Raw genomic sequence first — 13,027 nt, forward strand, 5'->3', positions numbered from 1 at the left:
AATAAGCACTGCCAAGTCCACCACTAAAGCATGCCCCTAAGAGCCACATCTACATGATTTTCAAATACCTCCAGGGACGGTGACTCCACCACTTTCCTGAGCAGTCTGTTCCAGTGCTTGACAACACTTTTGTGATGAAATTTTTCCTAATATCCAGTCTAAACTTCCCCTGGTGCATCTTGAGGCCATTTCTTCTAGTCCCGTCGCTTGCTACTCGGGAGGAGAGATTTCCTCCCACACACCTGACTACAACCTCCTTTCAGGTAGTTGTAGAGAGTGCAAAGGTCTCCTCTGAGCCTCCTTTTCTCCAGGCTAAACAACCCTAGCTCCCTCAGTCGCTCCTCATGGTACTTGTGCTCCAGATTCTTTTCCCAGCTTTGCTACCCTTCTCCAAACATGCTCCAGCTCTCTTGTAGAGAGGTGACCAGAACTGAACACAGGATCCAACATATTGCCTCACCAGTGCCAAACACAAGGGGACAATTTGAGGAGGAGTGGCAAGAGAGAGAGAAAGGAAAGAGAAGAGGTGGCTCATTTCAGATTCTGCAAACACCTACTTTCCAAAACAAAATGTAGAGCTTATATTGGATTAAGCTGGAGATTCACAGAATGTGAGTATTAACAGAGTTTCAAAAGCCTTAGAAAAAGGGGAAAATACAATGTGGGAGTTTTTGCTTTTACACTGACATTTTTCACATCAGTTTTAGAGGAAAACAGTATTTGGGAGTTAAAGCATTATGCACTATCTATAAACACACTGTTTAAATTTCTTGATGTCTTTGTTATATTGTACTATACCAAATAGTCACACACAAAAAAGGTTGCTGCACTGAGTAAACACAGTTACATTTCAAATGATACATTAAAATGTAAATTTCTCTGTCTGTGAAAAGATCACTAGCTTTTTTCAATGTACATAGGGAGAAAGATGACTGTTAACAGCAGTGAATTGTGACCACCCCTACTGTTGTGTGGATTTAAATGACTGCTGTAATTTAAAAACAAAAGTATAGTCATGAGTTTTGACAAATGCTGTAGAATAATACATAATGTGACTATTCATCAGGCACTTAGCAGTCATAGGGGAGATAAGGACTGGAGCAAAGTTAATGAGTTTCTAAGCAGTTATTAATTTAAGGGACTCTGAAATGATTTCCAGATTAACTACCGCAGTAGCCATTTTGTATAGGTAAACCACAAAACCTAGAGGAATGTTTCTCTAGAGTCTCAAAAACACTTAAATTAAAATAAAAAGCAAACTATTTCTACTTGCTGTCTGTAGTCATCCCCTGCTACCAAGTAGGATGGGAAGGACCTGCAGAATGCTGCAACAGTGACTAACCAAAGTCCCAGGTGGTGACAGCAGGGACAGCTCTACAGCACTGGGTGCCATAGGGCAGATTTTCATGTAGACACCAGATCTAGCAACATCATCTCTACACAGTAGACCAACATGATTTGGCTGACAAAAGGAAAATCTGCAGTGCAATCTGAAACAGTGCTATGCCTCACTCCAGAAACCTTGAGAAGTTTCACTAATCCTTCAAGGAGCTGGCTGATCTCACCTGGTATAAAGTTGGAGTCCAAAGCACAGGTTCGGCTCTCTGTGGTGTTGCCTGTGCACTGGCTACCTACAGGAAATAAAATGATGCACTGACGAGTGCGGGTCTGGAAGCCAGATGAGTCACAGTCAGACCACTTAGACCACTCGGACCAGCTGTCTGCAAAAGGCAAAGAGGGACACACATGCAGACACCGTGATTAAAGGCTTCAAGTACACCAAGTTAGAGAAAAATAGCTTGTATTTCTGAATTATGACAGAAGGCCTCATCTCCCACCTACCACCAACTATCAGAGGGCAGCACCTTCATTCTGATAAAACAAATGCAGTTCGGCTTTGGCAAAAGTCTCTGAAATGTTTAATGTGATGGTAAATTTGCTGCAGATGTATTATGGCTTTGGCTTCTGCCACAGTCTTTGTGCATGGAAGTGAGAAGTTGGAGGGATTCTGCAGTGGTGACTGAAAGAGTGATTGCTGTGGAATTAATTCCAGTCTAGGTCATTAGGGTGGACAAGGACACTGTCTTTGTTTATGTACCTGACAAATAGCAATGAGAGCTATAAGCGTATGTATTCCAGATCTTAAATAGGATGTGTATTTAACTACAAAAAATAGTAGTATTTTGAAGATTTTTTAAAATATTTTTCTTTTATCTTCTGCTATTTCAGGTCCATTTCTCAACCATACATAAAGCTCATCAAGTATTCTCACCTTCTCTTCCCTATTCAGTTTATTGTCAGCTTCTATTTCTTTTTTATATTTCTTCCTCTCCTTACGTAGTTTTAAGACATTTTTATTTCATGCCTTTGTGATCTCAGATACTTCCCTTAAATGAAGTGAATTGATCTCATTCCCATAAGATGCTGTGAGTGTACTGCACTCAGCATTCTTACAATTCAAGCACAAGTCTTGCCTTCATAGGAGTCTTCTGAATTAGGCAAACATTATAAATACAGAATTCAGCTAAACTTCCTTCTTTCTTCTGTCAGCTCTCCTACAGAGATAGATTTTATGGTTTTAACATGGAATAAACAGCCCTACTATCCCAAACCAAGCTTGTTTCTACTTCAAAGTTTTAACTGATTTTATGTCTATATGAGGCAAATTTACAAATTTCATTTTGCTTCAAATGAAAAAGTACATATAATCTAATTTTGATTCAAGTTACATTGAACAACATCAAAATTTGAGAATTAATGAAGCTTTTTTACTCTGCCAATTAGGTGGAAAGTCGGGAAAGTTTTACACTGTTTTGGACCCCTTTCAATACATTGCATAAATCCAGTACACAAGATTCACATTTACTCATTACCTTCCCCTTATTCACACAGGAAAAAAGTTAAAACTTTAGTCACAATAAATTTAGAAGATTCCAGCAGGAATATTTGAGACTGTAGTCTTTAAAAATGTCAATTATAGAATGGATTTACTTACCAGCTCAGGTAAGAACCTGTATATTGATATTTATGAACAATTAACAAGTGTCTGGATGAGGCCTCGTTTGAACAGGGAAAATACCTGAATACAATCAGCTTGTAGGATCTTGTTATTGTGAGTAGGAAGAATACTCAGTTTTTCATTTTGGCTTTTCTGTTTCTTAGGAAAGGTCCTGAGAGTGCTTCATTTGCAGAGTACATAGTAGGAGCACAGAAGCAGATGACATATTGTAGTTCAATCCTACTTCAGGGGGGTAGGAGAGCTGAGGTGGGAGTCAAGCAAATGGACAGGTTTCTTCCTTCCTACATAGTGTGGCATATCCACAGGTGCTGTCATCACCTCCAGCATCAGCTGCTGGATCTAATTCAACTAAGTATATGGATCCTTACCATAAATATTTAGTAACAAATAAAGCTCTGCTCATTCAAGTTTAAAGCAATGCTGCTCAATACAAATCTTGACCCAGTTCTCATTGGTGGTAGAGAGCATGCTTAAACCAGAGCCAAGACTCCTGTCCAGTCCTGATATAATTGGGATACATGCAGTAGGTGCCAAAATACTTGTGAGCATCCTAAATGCATCTTGTTGGCTGGTGTACTTTGCAGCCCCATCTTGTCCAATGTGCTTTCGGCCTTCCAGGTTCTTTGCTGCAGGAACTACATCCCGTGATAAAATAGAAACTTCAGAGTGCACATAGATCATGATAGGTCACATATGGGTAACTGGGCAAGGTTACTGTTTCAGCCTGCCCTTTAAGGGACTTGTAAAAGACACTATGAGCATTGGGACCTTTCCATATAAGCAACACAGGGTATCTCCCTCCCATAGTGAGTCCCACGATGCCACCCAGACACTACAGCACAGGTAGTCATCAGCGGGTCTGGTGCCATGCTGATCAGCTTCATCTGGCACACAGATCACAGAAGAGGAGAGAGGGGACATCAGTGCAAGCATGAAAGGAATGGTCATCCCTGCAATGGTGAAGCAGAAAACTGTGCTTTGAGGAGTGCCATTGTTGGGAGCTCAGAGAGCCACAGAGAAGTAAAACACCCAAGACTGACAAATGTACAATTTCAAACTGTTGTACCTGCCCTTTGTGGAGCCTCTATCTCTGCCCTCACAGGGACACTGAACCCATAGCTTTTGCAGGCACTTCTACTGACTCAGTTATCCTGACTCATCCCTTTGATTCCTTTATCTTCACAGTATCTGAGGTTCTTTTGCACCTCAGGCAGGCTTCTCTCAACTTTCTCCTCAGTTCTTTGCAAAAGCCATCAGAAAGTAAAAGAGAGGGTGGGCTGGAGAGGTGTTTAACCTGACACTGCTTTTCACCTCTAACATGGAAAGGCTTACTCATGACATGTCACATCTTCTTCCTAGACAGTCTTGTCTGGCCTTTGAAGCCAGGTTAAGTTCAAGCAGTTCCTAAGAGATCCCTTGGTGAAGAAGGCACCTCAGAAGATGAGGTTAATCAATGTAAGATTATAAATTTCTTTCATGCAGAACTATATCATCATTCCTAAATGCTCAACTGCTTTATCCATTGTTCGCATGTGTGAGTTAACAATTCAAGGACAGAATGTATTTCCCCCTCTTACAGCAGTAAATACTTTAAGTATAAGATAATGTTTTATTCAGTACATTACAGACACCATTGCAACGGATTACACCTACTGATAAGCAGCCTATAAACCACTATTGATCAATACTGCAGTGCTTCCATTCACATCAATGCAATTGCATTTGGATAAAATGCAAATAATGGCACAAACAAACTCAATAATGGCACTTTTAAAATGAAAGATGAGAAAAACTGATGTATTTTGCAGGCACAAGTCTGTTATTTTCTTTTAAGCACATATTTGAATACTTTCAGTTGGATTTGCCAATAAACTTCTATATCCTCAAGAAATCCTTAGTATCGGGATTCCAGAAAATTTAGTATTCTGCTAGCTTTGTTTGGGAAAAAAACCCTACTATTTCAAATGCCAAAAAATCTTTGCTCTTTTCACACCTTAAGAAATGTTACAAATAATTTCCATTTTTGCATATGCATTTCTGCGTTGGTTGGTTGTTCTCAGATTCAAAGTGCCATTAATATTTCCTTTCTATATTAAAGATGTCACTCAAGCAGTGAATGTCACCAATGGTACTTTCAGATCTGCACAATGAAGAACCACTCTTCACCTGGTCCTCACCACAAGAAAACAGCTCTGCAAAGATTCTGGAGCCTTTCCAAACTCCTAATACTGCAGTTATTTTTGACCTATACCAATGCGAAATAAGAGCAGTAAAAAGTAGTTTTGAAATCTATATTTTAAACACAGGGCAAAGACCATTCTCATAGCTAGCTGATGATGTGCTATTCTAAAAACCTATGGCAAATTTTCAGTGAGACTGAAATATAAATAAAATATTACAGATGTAACAAATACACTTTAAGCCTCTGAAATTGTATTATTTTATAAGGGTTTCCACATCCATGAACCAAAAGGAAACCAACCTCTTCCTCTATTCTGCATCCACTTCAAAATTTGGGTAACAGACAGGTTAAAATAAGACGAAGACATTATTTCTAAATGTTTGGAAACTGTCATTTACAGGAAAATGGCAGTTGAAAATAAATGCACAACAAGAGAAACAGATACAATACCAGCATAATGAACTAGCTCTGAGCTTTTAAAGATGCCTTAAGAATCTCAAGGCAGCTATGTAATTTCTACATACAAATGTACACTATTTGCCTCAGAAAATCAAATCATCAACTGATTTCTATGTTTGTTGGTTTTTTTCAAACACAATACAGAGTGTTTCATTGGCTTTAATTTTGAGAATGTAGCTACTTTTATTCTGCTGGAAGACATGCAGTGCCTAGAAAAGGAAATTACCATAAATTGTAGTTCATTACAAGTAATAGGATCCATAAATTCAAACTCATGGGGCTTTTGCCTTCATATGCACTGCCTCATCATATGAGTAGAAGACTTTTCCTATGAAGTCTAGGAACTCTAAGTGAAGCAAGTAATACAGTGCAGCATCAGAGCTGCTTCTTTCCTTTTGGTGCTGCCTGTAATCCACTAATCAGCAATAAATGAAAGTTTCTGTGGTTTTAATCTCAATTTGTCACTTAAATTTCATGAAAAAAAATGAGTTTCCTTTAATATGGGTCAAAAGGCAGAGTCAAAATGACAGAAAAAGACATGATCCATAATATCATACAATTAGAGACATTTCATCTACTAAGTACTCCACAGTCATTTAAAAAGATGAAGTCTTTGTTCCTTAACATCTGAAGTTGAAGAAGGTATTTTACAAAGCATGCTACAGTTTGTTTTGTGTTTTTTATGAAAACAGGGCAAATATTATCTACTTGAAGGACCTCATGATAACACATGCTGAATATTAATCTCATCAATTTGCTTGCTCTGAAAGTTTAGTACTATAACAAAAGCACTTCTTTGTGATATTAAGTCTCATAAACTGTTTTCATGATCCACTTCAAATATTACACATTTTTAGTTAATCCAGATTTAGACCTGGTAACTTAAATTTTAATTTTTAAAGAGAGAGGGAGGTTGTGGTTTCCTTTATACTATATCCTGCCAGTACTTGATTTACTGTAGCATTGTAGAATGTAAGAGCTGATTGTGCCCTTAATAAGGGAAAGAAATTATTTGCTTCTAAATAATAGATCAAGGACATTATGTTGCTTAACTGTGAATGCCTTATTCAGTGGCACATGAACAACAAAGATGCACCAGCTGATTTGCTGTACCTGGGCAGGGCTGTGTGTTGCAGAGTGCTTCTTCAGTGTGCAGTCCAAGGCAGATATCTCCTCCATATGCTGGTGCTGGGTTTGTACAGGAACGGGTTCTCATGTAATGCCCTCCTCCACAAGTTGCTGAGCATTTTGACCAAGATGACCAACACGACCAGCCTCCATCCACTGAAAAGACACAAAAACCTATATTTTCCCAAACTGATGTGAGATGTGACATAATCCGGCCCATCTTCCTCATATTCTGCAGATTTTATTCATGGCCTATGGAAATTATTGGACATTTTTAGGTGCCACTGAACATAGGCCCACAAATTTAATCTTACCACAGTGCAATTTAATTTACATATTTTAAAAGCCCCTGGTATGCTGAGAAGCCTAAAAAAATTACTCATTCATAAAAGACACTTTCAGTGGGTAACATAATATCTTGAAGGCCAAGTCTTTTCTCACTTGTGAGGAAACAGAATACCAAGCTTGTTTAGCAGAAGTATTGTAAGCTCAGAGTAGTTTTTTTATTAATAGAAAAAAACTTCGCCCAGTAATAGCTACAGAAGGATGGAGGAATCCAGATTTTGTTCTGAACCCAGTTGGATTGCCTTAACCCTACAACCCATTTCAAAGGATCTAACACACTTGTAGAGTTTGATGGGCTAATATATACTTACAATCTTAACACAGCTCTAGTAGAGATGTCAGCAGCAGAACAATGGCAGAAGTTTAAAAAAAAGCTACATACATGGACAAAAAGGAGTTGCCACCTTAAGTTTCTAACACAAGTTGTTGAAGAATAAATGTTATTATTCCCCCCCTCCTTCCTCCCCCCTGCTGTTTTGTATTTACTAATTCAAGTATGTCAAACTATTCTCCACTCAGTTTGCACAAGATTTTTCTGACATGTAGGCTGGATTTCATGAGAGACCCATTTCTCAGTGGCTTTTGACACATGGCCACTAGAAAAGATTTTAGTGAAAGTTGACCTCATTGCCTGCCCTAGACTGGTTCCTTTGCAGCCTTTGTTCTTACAGCTACTGCTCCAGGATGTATTTCTGGTTTTCATGGCCACATTGCAGCTCATCTGTCAAAGGCTTCCTATCTGCAGCCACATGGCAAAGTCAGATGTACTCCTTCCAGGGACAGTATTCCTGCTGCAAAGAATCTCAATATTTTGTTGATTTCTCTTCAATTATTTTTTTAAGAGACAAAACCCTAAACTTTAAAAATTTTCATATCCCACAAAAAATTAATTTCTTTTCAATCTCCTATTTAAAGTTTGTCACTCTCTTTCTTAATTCTTAAGAAAGGAAATTATTTACCACACCTGCAACTGATTGAAATAAGTAGTGTGTAATTCAACCAACACAATAGATGAGCCTCTAAGTACTATAAAGGCAATGTGCTGTAAATTTTCCTTTCTAATAGGGTCCTAAGCCAAGCAGAAGTTTCACTTGTTTTTCTCCCATCACTGATAGCAGCACTGGGCATTTTACCACATATGACAGAAACTTATTTCCCACTTTTAAAAATACTAAATAAGTACACTTTTCCTGTACATAATTTCTACAGCACGCTCATTTAAGACATTCTTTGTAGGATTTTGTGGTTTGTTGAAAAAATTGATAGTCACTGAAGTCTCCAAAACATTCACTACCATTTCATAATGGCTCTTTTCTGCTCAATTAATGAAACAACTTTTCAAGGAGTAATTTCTACTGGTGTACTGAAATGGTATTCCATAATTATCCCTAACAAAAAAAAAAGAAAGGGTTCTAAATTTGAAAAAAAATAACTTACAATGAAAATATCTGCATAGTACTGCATTTAAAATCTCTCTTGAATGGAGATATAGAACAGTTAAAAATTACTCATTTTGGCTTTGTAGCATTGTATATCACAAATGCACTTTGTGAGTCAAGTAGAATGATTTCTATGCAAAGGCTTCAAGACTGAGAAAATGATCTAGGAGAATTTTGATATTAAAACCTATACATGCATTTTTTAATGTAATTTCAGACACAGCATAGCCTCAGGTTCTCAACTGCTATTCAAAAAGGTAATTCACTAATGCATGTCTTAGGCTATTTACTAATCCTGTAAGTGAAGCTGTTGAATAGACAGCATTTTATTCCCTGTATTTTTTATTTGCAACATTATCCTAAACATCAAGAAAGCATGGAGCTGGTACTTTCTTGGTAAGAACTGTAGTTGCAAAAACTTTTGCAAGTAATATATGTAGACTCTGAAGTCTGATTGGATAGATAGGATTTGTGGAATCTGGTACTATATTCCAAGTATGCAATTGACATAAATTATTTCCCTTATTAAGGAATTCAATGATTGTTACATTTTTTCAGGATATATTTATCAACCAAATAATCTAGCTATACAGCTGTATGAGAGAGTTTTTTACCACCTATCATAAATAAATACTTCATCTCGGTAGAGTACTTTACTTATTCTTTTATTCATATTTTTCTTATTCATACTTTTCACTGGAAAACAAACATGTTTTTTTGTTTGAGATAACTCTGTTAATATAGTATGATGCAAGCTCATATCTAAGAAATCCATATGTTATTTGTCTTCGGTGCAGGTGAAATATACTGTGCAATTTTATAACAATTTCAAGACGTGGTATCTTTTATTCAGAACTTGCCTCTGTTTTTCTTTCTTTTTAAATTATGTCAAATAAAAGCAGAAGCTGTTATCCAAGCTATTCCTTTCATGAGATATTTAAGACTTTACCTTTCTAGATACTCCCTTTTTAGTTTTTTTATTTTTTCTTTAAAGTGATCACTGACTAGCTCAAAATGACTAATCAGAGGCATACTTGCTGCAGCGTATAGAGTTCCACAAACCAGAATTGATTCTGCCTGAGGTTGCCTAGACAGAATATAAATCATCTGGAAACATTACCTCTACATTGTTCACTGTAATGGAGACAGTGACCCCCAACACTTTTCTACTTATTTTTCAATGGACCAGAGACACAAATGCACGTGCATTTGAAACTATGCCATCGATCTAAAAGTGGCCGAGAACACGGAGACCGATGTGACACCCAGGAATGTCATCATGTTTCACAGCAGCAGTAATCATGGCTGTACTACATAACTTCAGATATAAAGGGAGAAGTGGGTCTGGGGAGGATGGGAAAGGACAAATATACTAGACAAAGTTAGGTTTGATCCTAATTGAGCTGGACAGTGCAATTATAACTGGGTATTTAGCAACTATTTATTGACAGGCTGCCTTCCTAAATCTCCAGCCTTTCAAGGACTATCATAAGTACCTTTTTTATTTGTCCCCAGAACTTTTGCTTTTCAGTAACAGAGTATGATAAGGCATCATCATGGTTAAATAAGATCAAAGCAGTGGGTATTTACTGCTTGAGTTTTTACAAGACCTAAATAGAGCTCTGTGGTTTCTTTCATCTTTCTTTAAGTTGCTTAGCAACACAGAACCATCTGGGTTGTTTTTTTTTCTTTTTTTTTCCTTTTGTCATGGAGTCCTTAATGTTATTTCTGCCTCTTATAGGAGGAAAAATACACAGCTGCAAGGAAAGTCGCTACAGGTTCTTTACATAACAGTTTTGTAGAGCTGTTGGACAAAAGAAAGTCGTTAAAGCAGTTCCACAATGAAAGATTTAAAGAGTCTTTACATTTTCTGACAATAGCTGAGGTTGATCCGTTTAGGAAGAAGGCTTCCTCCAGCTATCAGGGTGCTCTCAAACAGTGCTCTTTCCTTCATAGTAAAGCAAACAAATTTTTGTCAACAGGCTATTGTTGAGGTTAATAAATATTTCTTCACTATAATGAAAAAAATCCACACCATAGGAAAGAGGATGTACCAGGAAGAAACACTGTACAGAAATGGGATCTCCTGGGGACATGACAAAACATCCAGACTACTGGAGAATTTCCAAGAGACAATTGAGTACACTTGCTACCCTGCTATGCACTTTGGGTTTTACAAGGAAGTGGAAGGAAGTGTGGGCAGACACACTGGCCTCACCTAAGAACACAGAGAGGATTGCAGGCTCCTTCATATACTGTCTGGTCTCATTTTGAATTTAAACAACCAAAAAAACCCAAATAAAACCCATTCATTTTTTGTTTTGTGGTTTGCTTTTGTGTGTCTGTGTGTGTGCGCGCGTGTGCGCGCGTGTATGCCTCTAGGTTTATAACTTTTCATGCTAATCTTTTTAAAAGTGTGGCAAAAGAGAATAAAAAATGCTGAAAAGTCAGTCTTTTCTGTTTGCATGATTGAGTAAAAATAGAGAGGCAGTAGTCCTCTCCCTCTGCAGAAACGCAAAAGTAAGACCTGGGGACATGCACATTGGGCAGCCTACAGACCCAAGAGAACACTGCTCACTTCCAGACACCTGGGGATCATCCCATTCCACATCACTTATTCTACAGCTTTTTCCTAATCCTGTGGGATATTGCTGCATGTTCAGTGTGGGGAAAAAACAATTTTTACATCATAGTTTACAAAGTCAAAGTCTTGTTTCTGTGATGCTACAGATACCTTTTATTCATAAAAGCAATGCTGGATGAAACAAGCAGTCAACATAGTGCAAGGCAGAAACACAGAAGGCAAATAAATACTTCTAAGGAAAGAACAAGAACAAAATCTAAGGATCCACTTGGATTTAAGTCTGCAACTGAGACTCTTAATTTAGAAAAGCAATCGTTGTTTCGGAGGACAGTTCATTCCTCTTCTTACTGGCTACAGAAGCAGCCTAAAGATATCAATGCAGCAGCCACAGAGACAAGCTTTACTGGAAGATTTGTTTTTCCTCCTGATTTAGGAAGCTATTGCAGGATAAATTCTGTCCGTTCTTTTAAATACATTCTTGCTTCCTTGTGGCAAATATGAACTTCAAAGGGAAAAAAATGGGAGGAAAAACCCCAATAATGAAGACAAGAAACAATAAACAACAACTGGCTTTAGGGATGCATAAATAACTTAAATAGCCTTTCAGGGAGTTTTGTATATCTGAAACTTGTTACTGTTATTAGCAAGTTTAGTGACCTTAGCCAAAATGTCACAACTAAACCAAACTAAAACTACTATAATAAAAATCTAAAATTGGTAAAATCCCAAAATATTGTTATGAAATATCAGAATTTCAAATCTAAGAGATGGTAACTGTCCTTTCCCTTTGATCTAACACTAGGCTCTGAAGAAGAGGGAATAGAAACTCCTGTAGCTCATGCTACTCAGTGGTGCTTATGTAGCTGTGCTTTAAATGCCTGATTAAGGCACATCGGTGAAGTGTCCCTATGTCCCTATGAGAAAGAATATAAGAGAAGGCAACAAGAAATAAAACAAAAATAAAAAAAAGTTATCCTTTTCCACAGAAATATCTGAAGAGATTTGTAATGCTGTGAACTAGGATAGTATTTCTTATGTTCTTTTAGTTCGTAAAGTCTTTTAATTTTTGTAGATTTGCAGAATTTAAAATTCAAACAACACTTCTCTTCATCACGGATTTCTCTTCGTAATGTAAATATCTTGCAAGGCCCCAAGGATAACATTACAGATTTCTTTTTTTTAATATTGATCTCATATTAGTAATTCAAAAAAACCCAGAAATGTCAGCGAGCATTCACAGATCCTTTCCATAGTAACTGAGGCTTTTCAGTTCTTGCCAGCTCAATGCTATTTACATCTCTGAGGCATAAATAAGGAGCTGAGACATAGTGCCAAAGCATAACTTGCTAGTGCAAGACAATAGTTCAAATTCCCTTGTACGTCAAAGTAGTTTAGCCACATGGAAACTGAGTACGGAGACCATGCCTTTACCCTGTACTGACTTGCAAACTATTTCTGCAGATTATTTGGGAGAGTGCTAGTTAGTTGAAGGCAAAATTGTATGAGGGATCATTCTAAAACTTGAACAATACAGACAAATCATCTTCCAGGGCCTGGGTACAATTTCTGGCAATTTTCTGACACTGTTCAATTTACTATTATATATTCAGCCTTCAAATACTATGAACGAGAAGCAATCTGCCTAGTGTCTGCTAGCAATATGCACTTCAGTGGACCATTTAAAACTGTGTAAAAAACTTCACTGTTTCTCCCTTGCAGGCTAAAAAAAGATTTAACAGTACCCACCGAAGGCAGGTTCTAGATGAATTTAGCAATTTTTTTTAGTTCTGGGATCCTTCAGCACATTCAATCATAAATTGCTGGCTATTAATATATTAATAAGTATATTTAAAATGATGGTGCAAGACATT

At 37.4% G+C, this 13,027-nt stretch overlaps 1 protein-coding gene across 4 annotated transcripts in view; it reads right to left on the reverse strand.

Moving 5' to 3' along the window:
- Nucleotides 1-13,027, reverse strand: part of SEMA5A (semaphorin 5A) — a 329,773-nt gene that overhangs the window by 10,281 nt on the left and 306,465 nt on the right. For all 4 annotated transcript variants that reach the window (XM_027643929.1, XM_027643930.1, XM_027643928.1 and 1 more), the window contains 2 exons: nucleotides 6,774-6,944; nucleotides 1,566-1,721 (listed from right to left, as the gene is read on the reverse strand). In XM_027643929.1, coding sequence (XP_027499730.1) covers nucleotides 1,566-1,721; nucleotides 6,774-6,944 — 327 coding nt within the window. The remainder of the gene's footprint in view (nucleotides 1-1,565; nucleotides 1,722-6,773; nucleotides 6,945-13,027) is intronic.

This window comes from Corapipo altera, unplaced genomic scaffold, assembly GCF_003945725.1.
Source record: "Corapipo altera isolate COAL_440 unplaced genomic scaffold, ASM394572v1 24b, whole genome shotgun sequence".
Taxonomy (NCBI): domain Eukaryota; kingdom Metazoa; phylum Chordata; class Aves; order Passeriformes; family Pipridae; genus Corapipo; species Corapipo altera.